The following is an 11,969-nucleotide window of genomic DNA, read 5'->3' as shown; positions in this document are numbered from 1 at the left end:
CAATGAACTCTCCACTTTCCCACACTCCTTGGCTGTTGATAAATTCTTTTCTTGCCCTTGGTACCAGCTTTCCTTAGGCTGCCTTGGACGGCAAATAGCTGTGGTTGGAAAATCGGGTCTTCATACAGAAACCCTTGATGGTGGACAGGTGGACTCCTGCCTTCTACACCCACGGGAATCAAGTGGATAGAGGCCTAAATATGAAAGGCAAGATGTGCAGATGTTCAGGATGTGACGTAGGGTGAGTCTTCCAAGGCTTCAGGTAGGAATAATTAAGATATGCGCCTCCAATGCCCAGAAATCTCACTCCTGAGTATATATGAAAATAAACTCAGAAATATATGCACTACATATGATGTATGTGCTATAAGACAGCCTACATAGAGTACATATATATATATATATATATATATATATATATATGTAATGCTCATGAGAATCTTTTTCAGAGTAGCACTGAAACAACCCAAGAGCCCAAACCAGTAAATTAGATCAATAATTGTGACATCATCACACAATGAAATATTCAGAACATTCATAAACAAGAATGAAGTATTGAACATAGACCAGCCTTGAAAACATGATGCTAAGTGGAAGAATTCACTTGTGGCGAAAAGCCACATGTCGTAGATTCCGTTGATATGGAAGATCCAGAAGAAGCAAATCCACAGAGACAGCCGAGCCGTGATTGCCAGGTGCTGGGAGGAGGGGAGAAGGAGGCCTGGCCACTGGAGCGAGGGCTTCCTTTGGGTGACAAAAGTGCCGGGAGATGAGTAATGAGGGCGGTTGTGCAACATCACAAATGTCAGGATGTAGCTCAGTGGCGCCTGTGCCTGCCTCGAAAGCTCAAGGTCCTGAGTTCAATCCCCAGTACCAAAAAAAAAGTAAAAGCATGTATGTTATGACAATTTTTTAAAGAATGAGGGTATAGAGGATTCGAATAGCACTATTATCATAGACACACAGTTTCTACGCATATAAATCCATAACCACCGATACAGATATTCTCTACCACAAAGAACTTTCTGCTTCTCTGCGACAGATGGAGGCGACATCAAAATGAAGGACTGTGGAGAAGTTCACCACCTATCTGAGGATGGTCTGAATCTCTGCACCTCAGCAGCCTTCTCCAGTCTCTGGCTTAGGGTTAGGTTTCCCAGTTGTGCCCGGAACACACAGGCGAGAATCTGGGTTTTGGGGGCTGCAGCTTGGCCCCCAGACTCAGGCATCAGGAGTCTGAAACCTGAGGTTCTGAAACTGGAGCACCCAGTCTGGAGGCTGAGCCGCGAAACCCTGAGTCTGGAGCCTGGAACATGAATGGAGAACTTGCAGTGTAGGTGCTGGGTCACGAAACCTGATATCTAGAAAAGCCTCCCACAGCTGGTCTGGTAAAATATAGGGGAGGTTTGCAAGGAGCCCCGAGCTCAAACCCTCAGGGAGGCAGGGCTGCCCCCAGGACCAGGAGTCTTAGGCTGGTGTGAAGGCCCTGGGGCAGCCTGGGACACCTGTTCTGAGCCAGCCGGGGTGCCCCTGGGGCAGACAGCCCAGGTTTCTGAAAAAGGAGAAGCACACAGTTTTGGAGAAAGACTTTTGCAATCTCAGTGCAGGCTGTCAGCACTCCCAGAAGGCCAAAAATCAGCAGATGGCACAGAAGGAAAATCATCAAGGCTGCACATGAGCAGAATAATCAGCAGATTTAGAGCTTTAAGAATGCCCAAGAGGGGCTGGGGATTTAGCTCAGTGGTTCCAGCACCTGCCTCAAAAGTACAAGGTCCTGAGTTCGATCCCTGGTACCAAAAAAAAAAAAATGGCCAAGAGTGGAACTGCTGTATTTAGAATAGAGGACAGCTAAGGTGGGTAATTGTTAAAGACAGAAAAGAGGTTTAAAGGATCCATCACTCATACGAAGTTGCAGATAAGAAGCCTTTGGGGCCAGGGATTTAGCTCAGTGGTGCCGTCTGCCTGACTCACAAGTGCAAGGTCCTGAGTTCGATTTCCAGTACCAAAAAAAAAGAAAAGAAAGATAAGAAGCCTTTGTATTAGTCTGTTTTCCACCACTATAATAAAATCTCCAAGGCTGGGTGACTTGTGAAGAAAAGAGGTTTACTTAGCTCACAGTTCTGGAGAGTAAAGTCCAAGATCAGGCTGTCCCGTCTGTCCCGCCCTGTGAGGGGCCCGCCAGCAGATGGCACTGTGGGTGGGGTGTGTGTGAGAGGGATCACAGCAAGACAGGAGCTGAGAGCCTTGTTTTGCTTTGATTTATTTTGTTTTGTTTTGTTTGTTTTGTTTGTGGTATGGGTGGGGTTTTGGACCCAGGGTTTTCACAGTGAGTTACATCCCCCCTTTTTAAATTTTTTATTTTGAGATAGGTTCTTGGTAAGTCACTAAATTGCCCAGGCTAGGATCCAGCTTTCAATCTTCCTGCCTCAGCCTCCCAGAGTGCTGTAATTATAGGTGTGTGCCTTCACACCCAGCAGAGCCCACTCTCAGGCTGGCTAGCTGAGGTCTCCCCAGGGCAGTGTCCCCAGTCACCTTCCACTGGGTTTTACCATTTCAAGATCCCACCACCTCCTAAGGTCGCCAGGCCTCCAGCACGGGGACTCCTGGCGACGCGTCACACCCAACAGCAGCCATCCCACACGACTTCTCCTAACTGTCCTCTGTCTCGAAGAGTGACACTCACTGCCACGGCGGTGTGACCAAGACCCTGGTGTCCACCGACAAAGGATATCTCCAGTGTCCTGACCTCAGCTGTCCAGTTCTGACTCCAGACTTCAAGCCTGCATATTTCCGGAGAGCTCCAGCTGCTGCAGAGCTGTCCATGGTCTCCGGACTCTGCCCTCTGCTCCTGGACTCCATGGTCCCAGTTGCAGTTGGGTCGGGGAAGCTGACTCCGCTCCCAGGCCAGAACCAGCTGCTCTCTGTAAATAACATTTTGATGAAGCGCAGTCACACGCTCTCATTTGGCTGTCTTCATGCCGAGGCAGCAGAAACGAGTAAACGCAGCGACAGCGTCTGGCCCACAAACCCACCATAATTGCCTGTGGACCTCTGCAGTCAGTCTGCTGACCTGTGGTCTGGACTCCTCGAGCTGCCTCCAGCCCCCTGATCCCACACAGACTCCAGGCTCTGGAGTCCAGTGCACAAGCCAAGAGTGGAAGGCTTCGGATCCAAGCCCTGCACTGTGGCCCCTGTTCTATATTACACAAGCCAGGCCCCTGATTCCAAACAGGACCCCAACCACACCAGGACAGACGGAGATGGCTTATTATCACGGTGCCCAGTGTGGAGCAGAGAGCAAGTCAGATGAAAGAGAAGCCCTTCTTCCGGTGGGGGCCAGGGGAGGGTGTGGCCAACAGCTGCCTTGCCGCTCCCCTCATTTCCTTTTGCTCCCCCTTGGTCCCCTGAGGGCAGACTGAGACAGCCTGCCTCAGTCCAACCCGGCATCGCTAAGGTTACCTCCTAGCTGCTCTCTGGGCCACCCTGACAGGACGTGCAGCTTGGTTGTCACCCGCAGCGCCACTCTGCCACTCCCACCACTCCAGATGCCGCTGCCACCTCTGAAGAAGTGGCCAGAAAACCACCTCCAGTGTAGAAGGGATCAGGGAGGGCTCAGCCCCATTATTCCCGGTCCCCAGGAAGTGGAGATCACACAGCTAGCCCTCCTGAATACTGCACAGCATTGGCCCAGCCACTTTTGTTAAAGACATGACAGGTGGCAATCAAGCAGCAGCATCTGCCCATGATGTAATCCTGAACTGCCGCTAGGACAGCTGCAGTGAGAGTGGATACCTGCACCGGCTGCAGGACGTATCCACTCTGATCACCTTAGACTTGAAATTAAACTGAGCAGTAAAATTGAATTAGGACCAATCAATGTGCTCATACAATGACTTGAATGTGGACCAATTTGGACCAATCAACAGGCCCAAATTTGGACCAATCACAGGCCCAAATTTGGACAAATTGGCAGACTGGAATTTGAACTAACGCTGAGGGCCGACATTGCTAGCAGAGCTGCACTTTGCCAGTTCATGGCTGCTATCTGCGTCGAGCAAAAGTACTCTCAGCTGATTGGTGGAGCCAGGACCCCAAGAGAAGAATCCGGGGTTCATTCCGCATGCCCAGCTCTCCTACTTGGGGACTACAGAGCCCCGCCCGGAAGGCAGGCAGGGCCCCTGCGGGGGACAGCGGGTGGTGTCCTGGCCAAGGGGAAGGCAGGGCAGAGCCCACTCCCCACAGAGGGCGGGGCCGGGAGCACAGCGCCTCCCACCGGTCAGGAGGAGCAGCTGCAGGACCCGCTCCCCGCCCCTCAGCCCATCACACTCCCTGCGGCCCAGGCACCGCAAAGTCTGAGCGCGGATGGCCACGAGAGGGCGGACGGGAGCACGGAGTCAGCCCCGCCCTGCGTGTACCCAGCATCAGCCCGGGCTCCCAGCTCCCCTGAGGCCCTGCGGGACGGGACCCTCTGCCCAACCCTGTCCCCTCACCCCTCCTGCAGACACAGCCCTCTGCCCACCGCCTCCAGGCGCTCTCCACCAGGCGCTCACCTCACACACGGGCCGCTCCATCTCCCCTCCCTGCCCCACGCACAGCTGCGCCCTGCTGACCTTCCCATTGCTCCGCGCTCATTTCCTGTCTCCGCTCGCTCCCCCCCCCCCCAGCGCGGCTCCCTGTGAGGGGCTGACTCTGCTCAGCGCTATCTTCCTGGGTACAGAAGCTCTGTGCCGGTCACCTTTTTTTTTTTTTTTTTTTTTTTTTGGTACCGGGGATCGAACTCGGGTCCTTCAGCTTGCGCAGCAGGTGGCGAAATCACTGAGCTAAATCCCCAGCCCTCGGTCACCTTCTTGATGAAAGCTTTGTCCAATTCACCCTTAGGCAGGAGTTTGAAGTCCCCACAGGAGACTGTCTGGAAACTCAGGAGCAGGCCAGGGAGGACAGGGCTGTGTCCACACCAGGCAGGGCCTCGGCTCCTCCTACCACAGACTTGGGTATCCTCCCGGGCTGCAGGATCTGTTCCCGACACACCCTTTTTTGGTCCTGGTACTGTGCTGCCCCACTTGAGACCACATGTGCTCCCCGTTTCGGGTTGTTCCGAGGGCAGCGCCAGGACCTGCACGCTCTCTGTGATCCGCGCGGGCTCCTTCAGGCGGAGCAGCATCAGGTCGTGGCTGTAGTCGTCCTCTGGGTTGCTGGGATGCGGCTCCAGGAGGCTCATGTTGAACAGTGGGTGAGGGAAGCTCTGGCTGACGGTGACGTGCTGAGCTGTGTCTTCATCATCAAACAGGCTGTGGCGACCCAGCCAGACCTGGTAGTCGCTGGGGTAACCGGGGTGGGGGCAATGAGGGCAGAGGAGTAGACAGGGACATGGGGCACAGGGGAGAGGGGGTCCCGGAAGAGGGAGAGGGAGAATGAGAACCCCAGAGGGAGGGAGAGAGGGAGGGGAGAGATGCAGACGGGGAGAAGCAGACAGCGGGGAGAGGACAAGGGGAGGTGAGGAGAGAGAAGCAGGAAGACCACAGAGAGGAGAAGGAGGTGTCCCGGGGTGCAGGGATGAGGGGCGGAGGAGGACAGTGAGCCTCGGGAAGGGGAAGCAGGAAGGACACAGGAGGAGACGCGGAGGAGCCGGAGACCCCGGGAGAGGCGGCAGGAGGACGGACCGAGGACCAGAGAGGGCGAGGAGGGGAGGCAGGGGGTAAAGAGAGCAGAGGCAGAGAGGCGGGGGGGTGGGGGGGGAGGCCTGAGCGGCCGAGCTGCAGCTGGGGCAGAGCTGAGGGCTCCCAGCGGGCGGCCTGGACCCCAGCCCAAGGTCAGCGCCGCCCGCCCCCACCTGCCCGCCTCCTGCCCTCCCCTGCGCTGTCCCCTCCAGCCCAGCTCAGCGGCCCTTTCCCGAGTCTCCCGAGTGGACGGACGGTCCCGCAGCGAGGGCCGGGCCGGTGAGGGGCAGCGCACAGGCTGGGCTGCATCCACTCCTCCCTCTGGGGTCCCCGGGCCCGTCCTGGCAGTGCGGTCAGCAGAGTCGGGGAGGGGACTGATGTGGAGACCAGAGAGACAGAGGCTTGGGTGGGGGGGACACAGCGACAGAGAGGGCTGCAGAGACGCCCGGACATGGACAGAGATGGGAGCCACAGAGAAGCTGGGACAGAGGGACAGGGAGAGGGAGGCACTGCGGGGAGCTCAGCAGCCCTGGGCGGGAGGTCAGGCCCCAGCTGCTCTCAGGCCTCTGGGGTGGGCACCTTCCTCCTCTCCCTCAGTGCCCACCCACAGGAGGCATCCAAGGCCACACCCACTCTTTCTCCTGTGGAGCAGATGCCCCTCCCAGACCCCTGGCCTCCTCATCTTTGCGGGCAGACCTCTCACTGAGACGGAACGAGACTGAATCCAGGGTCTTCCACCGCTGAGCTGGGGACTGAAGAACCTCCCTGAGGAGCCTTACAAAGCCTTTGATGCCCCAGGACCCTGTTCCTGCCCCTGCTCCGGCACCCACATACTGGCCAAGACCAGCCCTGTTCCTAAGAACTGTTCACCTTCTTCCACACTGAGAGCCGTGGAAGGGGAGGAGGACCCAGCATTTGTTGTTCTGAAGATACTAGATCACCTTGGATGCATTCCCAGGGCCCAAGGCCTGATGGAGGCAGGGCCTGAAGCTCCTGGAGACTTGATCTAAGACAGAGCCAGAAAAGAGAGGCCCAAAATGAGGAGAAACAAGGGTGGGACTGGCCCACAATACTATCCCTAAGACCCAAGAAAAGTTCTTTGTACCCCAAGACCCAGTATCCCCTGACATACCAGTACCATGGGGCTACGAAACTCCCTGGTCCCTGTGCTGCTCTGGACCAAAGCGCTGACCCTCTAACATCTCCTGAATAGAAACCCTTGCATTCAAAACTCTGATTCTTGCCCCCACACCCCAATCTAGTTCCCTAAGTCTGTTCCTCTCTCACAATAAAGCTTTGTGGGCCTGCAGATTCTCCTGCCCCACACTCTCCCATCCAGAAATACGAGTCTCCAAATCGAGTTCCCACGCATTTCAAATTCCAGGGTCCTGCAAATGATGTAGGGTCCCTGCAACCCTACTCCCCACTCTTCAGATCTGTGCCTGACATCCTCCCCTCAAAAAAACAGACCTCAAGAGCCAGGTTTATTTTTGTTTCTCTTTTCTTTTTACAAACCAGATTTATGCTCTTCACCAGTACGTGGCATTTAAAAAATCAGACTTGGGGGTCACAAAAGAGAACTAGGAGCAAGAGCATTGCCAACTCCTCTGTTAAGTGTAAGATTTTCTAGATTAACAGCACGTTGGTTATCTCAGCTGTTCTGTAAAACCAAAGCAGCTCATGTGGATCCAGCCTCAGCTGCATCTAAGGAACTTGATAAAATCTTCCCACAGTCCTTATAGACAAGTAAACTCAAAGTACAGCAAGAGACATAGAACTGGCACCCAGGTAATTAAAATTTAAGACCACAGAGACTGGGACTGGGGTAGAGAGGTATACTCAGGCAGTACACATACACACACACACACACACACACACACACACACACACACTCGCGCGCATGCGTGCGCAGGTGTATTAAAGCTTCCCTGGAATCATCCTGGGAAAGAACTTTGCCTCCATCTCAGTGAGGTCCTCCCGGATCCAGCTTTGCCAAGCACATCCCAATGCCCATCCAAACTTCAACCAATCCTGACCCAAGCCAGTTGAACCCAATCCAAGCGCATCACACACAACTCCAACCCAGCTAACCCTAACTCAGTCTGACACATCTTCAGAGCCCCATTTCAAATCAAGTCACACTCACCCCGTACTCACATCCAGCATGACCCAATGCTCACCTCTGTCCTCCACCTCCGAAACTAAGCTTACTCTCAACCCCCATTCGATCCCGACATATTTCCCGCCCAACATCAAAACAAATTCATTGCCAACCGGAACCCAGGCCACCCCAAAACACCCTGACCTCATCAGACCCCAACCCGGTCAAATCTCTAACCCAACTCCCACAAGACGCCCCATTCCAACTGATCCTCATTCTCTCTCCTCGAACATATTTTGTTTGAACACACCACACCGGCCAAAGGACCCCAAACTACGTCACTCTAACTCTCCAACCTGCCCACACCCTTCTGCATTGTTCCCACTCGGCTCTGACCTCATGGGAGTCCCTGCTTCCGCCCCCCAGCCTGCACACGCTCTGGCTCGCGTTTGTTCAGGTACGGCTGAGACAATGCTGGCGTTGGCACAGTGAGCCGTATCGGGGAGTCACCAGGGAGGAGAGGGGACTGGGAGTAAACGCTTGAGATTCCATCACTGGCAACACTGACCGTGCTCAAGCACCTATCCGCCATGGTTCCCTTTGGTCAAAGGCTTCCTTATTTAACACGGGGGTCCAGCCCAACAGCACGCAAGATAAGCGCTTCTGGGGGAGATGTGAGCGGCTCAAACTACGCAGCTGGAGAGGAGCGTGCCGGTTAGCCGGTTAGCCGCAGCAAATGGTGTCGCGGCGGCCGTTGCGCTCCTCCCCTCGAGGTTGCTGGATGACGCGTAATGCAACCCACAGGCCCCTGCGACAACGCACATGCGCATATCGGCAGGCCAGGTGCCACGCTTGCATAGGAGGTGAAAAATGGAGAGACAGCATTGGGTGGTCCTCCATCCCTTTGGGAATCTGGAGTTCACATTACCTTCACCCCAGTGCCAATGGCTCCAGGCCCCACCCCCCGGGGACCAAGAAATATCAAGCCTCACACACCTGGAACTCGACCCTGTTCCTTCTTGCGGCCAAGATTCTTGGATTCCTGCACCATTCCCACATCTGTACCGCAGGAGGTCAGACCTTGCCAGTCCCACCCCTCAGGGACTGAGAGTTCAAAACCCACAGGCCCGAGCTCCAGCTCCTGTTTCAGAGCTCAGAAGTCTGAGCCAGCTCTCCACCTTTGCCCCCTTGTTGCCCTGCCCTCATTCAGGGTTTGCCAGTGGAGCTGCTGCCCGATATGGTCAGCAGAACTATGATTAGGCTGAAACCATGGTTAAGCTGGAGAAGCCAGATGTGGTGGATACAGTGTTTGACCACGGTCTGTTGAGGTTGCCCTGCACACAAGGGTAGAAGGCACAGTCTGGATAGCATTAGGGAGACAGTTCTCCATGATTCCCTCACACTTCTGTGTTAGAAACCAAAGCATTAGGACTTTTTTAAAAGGCAGGGTCTCACTGGGTCTCTCAGTCTGGTCTTGGACTCACCATCCTTCTGCCTCCCCTAGAATGCAGGTGTGCACCACCATGCCCAGAAATAACTACCTTTTCAAGGACGTTTGCATGTCAGGAAGTATCTCCCCCAGATCGGATTTGTTTACCATCTCTCTTACTACATATTTGTTTACTGTTTAGGATAACAAATGTAATGTCAGTTTCCAGTAGGTCTGTCTTCAGCCTATGATAATAAAGTCAATATCTGCAATCAGAGACAAGGGCCTGGCAGGTCTGTAAGTAGCCTTCTTTTTTTTTTTTTTTTTTTTTTTTTTTGTAAGTAGCCTTCTTATAAGAGTGGGGATTCTTAATCCCAGGACCTGCCCCAATGGTACAAACTCCTCATTAGTGTGCACAATACACCTGGTGGCACCATAAGGTTTGTGGCAAAGTGAATGGATGTAAACCTGAAGCTCACACCACCTTCTGCATTGTGGGTATTCAAGTCCTTCAACCCAGGAGCCTCCTGTGCTCCACCAACATCTGTGGAACAGAAGCAGGCTAACTTACTTCTTTGCAAATTAATAACATTTCAGAACCTTCAAAGTACTTGACAAAGAATTGGACACACAGGCTCCACCTGCAAGGGCAGCAGGCAAAGACCCTAGCTGGGGGCAGTGGGCAGGTGGAAAGCAGGAAAGGGAAACAGTGCAAAAAGTCCCAGGGGCTGGGCATGAGGGTGCACACCTCTAGTCCTTGCACTTCGGGAGACTAAAACAGGAAGATTGCAAGTTCAAGTCCCACCTGAACTACCTAGCAAGCTCCTGTCTCCAAAAGAAATGGGTTGGGGATGTAGCTCAGTGCAATGGCCCTGGGTTCAATCTTTGGTGCCACAAACAGTGGAACAAAAAATGATCAGATGCTGTTGTCATGGGTGTTTGAGAGAGGCCCAGAAGCAAGGGTCAGGGTGGGGAGTTATTAGAAGTCTGCCTCCATCCTCTCCAGGGTAGAGACATTGGGTCACAATTCACTTCTCTGCAGGTGGTGGCTGATCCTGTCCCCCGTGTCCAGAATGATCTAGACCTGGAGAGCATGAGTTCCAATCCCCTTCCTCTATTACATGAGGCCAGCAGTGCCCTCCCAGAGAGACGGCGTGAGAATTACATGAGTGTCTGTACGCGCTGGGGGTTACGCCCAACACACATTGGGTGCTCAGCAGTGCTGCCACATACTTACCGGGCCTCCTGCACACGACCCTTTGATTCTCCTGGTGACGCTATGAAGGGAAGAGTCCAGTTGGGGTCAACCTTGTCCACAGAGGTCAGCCTTGTGTCCCAGCTCCTGAGAGGTTGTCTCTAAGCCTTTGGCCATATCCTGCCTGATTAGGGTGCCTTTGTTTACCTGGGCCATTGGGCCACATCAAACAGTCTTAACAATGTGACTCATGGGAAGGGCTTTGGGCCACACGGATCAGCTAGACTGCCAGAGGGGCTGGTGCTCAGGGTCAGCCATGAAGGTCAGCAACCACCGCTGTGTGGGTGAACTCCACTAAATCCCTGGACATGAAGGCCCTGGTCAGCCAGACAGTGTGCAGATCACACGAAACATTGCTGGGGTTTTGTGTGCCCGTATGTGTGGGATTCCTCATGCGTGTTGGCCACACACTTGTGCTCGGGGCTGTGCCTGATGCTGGGCATGCTGCCAGCTTGTCTGTGTGTCCCTGAGACATGGACCGTGCTGAGTCAACCTGCTGTTGTCCTTTGGAGCCTGTGACTGTGTCACTAACAGCAAGGGTCACGATCCCCAGCTGTGTGCGTGACTCTATGTGTTCGTGCGCTCCTGGCAGGCATCTTGATGAACAGGGACATCTGTGGGAAATGTCCAGGGAATTGTGCAGTGCCAGCCGGCGGACTCAAGGATGGCAGGGGTGTGTGAGTGTAAGGTGCCATGGACAACTGCCGGAAATGGGGAAGAGTGGAGCCCACAAGCCCTGCGCTGGCAGGTGGACGCCTTCTGTGAGGACTTCTCACTTCGCAAGGACGCCCTGGTGCATCTGCAGGAGGTGCCCTCAGCTGCACACTGCTTGAGCCCAGGAGCTGGGAGTCCGGTGAGGGGCGGGTCTGGGGCGTGGCTTCATGCCAGCGGGCAGGGTCTGAAATGAGAAGCTGTTTCTACTGAGTGCTGTGAACCCAGCTCTAGCAGTTCTGCTAGGCGGCGTGGTCTGTGCCTCAGGTGAGAAAGTGCCAGGGGGGCACAGTCTCCCAGTAGCGACTCCAAAAGGCCTGGGTTCAAGTCCAAGCTCAGGCTTTGGGGTAGCAATATAGTCGAGATAAGTGACTTCTCCTGATCACCTTTTTCTCTCCGTGGAAAAGTTGCAGATGAGACTGGGGTGGAGGATGACGACAGAGGTGAGGCCAGCACCCTCCACCCCGCACCAGCATCAACACCAAGTCCCCCGTGTCCAGCTGGGCTGGGCTGCTGAACGGTGAGTCCTCTCGGCCTCCGCCTCTCTGGTTACTTTCTGACACCCTGTCCTGTATCCAAGGCCGGTCTCCCTCGTGAAAACATCCAAGCGATGGAGGAGGACACCTGCCGGGCCGACTGCACGGTGCCATAGCCTCCCGCTCGCTCTGCACTGGTGGAGATCCGAGTGGCTGGGACAGGAGGCCTGCACTGCCAGACCTGGGAAGTGGCGGGGAATTTGGGGGTTGAGAGCATGAGTGCGTGCGGAGGGACAGACTGAGAGAGGGCGAGGGAGGGAGGAGGTGATCCTCAGATCCA

The 11,969-nt window shown here is 54.6% G+C and overlaps 1 protein-coding gene across 1 annotated transcript; it reads right to left on the bottom strand.

Moving 5' to 3' along the window:
* Nucleotides 1-2,243: 2,243 nt before the first annotated feature.
* On the bottom strand, nt 2,244-8,350 carry LOC110346052 (uncharacterized). Its single transcript, XM_021245724.2, has 4 exons — nt 8,340-8,350; nt 5,913-6,031; nt 4,551-5,856; nt 2,244-2,921 (listed from the first exon to the last, which is right to left on the bottom strand). The coding sequence occupies exons 1-3, from the start codon at nt 8,348-8,350 to the stop codon at nt 4,700-4,702; spliced, it is 1,287 nt and encodes a 428-aa protein (XP_021101383.2). The 3' UTR covers nt 2,244-2,921; nt 4,551-4,699.
* Between the last annotated feature and the right edge of the window lie 3,619 nt (nt 8,351-11,969).

Source organism: Heterocephalus glaber, unplaced genomic scaffold (genome assembly GCF_053883595.1).
Source record: "Heterocephalus glaber isolate CG9 unplaced genomic scaffold, H.glaber_assembly_v1.0 deba00001744, whole genome shotgun sequence".
Lineage (NCBI taxonomy): Eukaryota > Metazoa > Chordata > Mammalia > Rodentia > Bathyergidae > Heterocephalus > Heterocephalus glaber.
Note: the sequence above shows the minus strand (reverse complement) of the source record. Positions and strands in the feature narration are given on the sequence as shown.

Excerpts from the sequence above, each read along its gene's own strand:
- LOC110346052 (XM_021245724.2), bottom strand. Across the intron at positions 5,857-5,912 it reads CCGGCCCTCGCTGCGGGACC|CGCAGGGGAGGGCAGGAGGC; the intron begins GTCCGTCCACTC and ends TGGAGGGGACAG.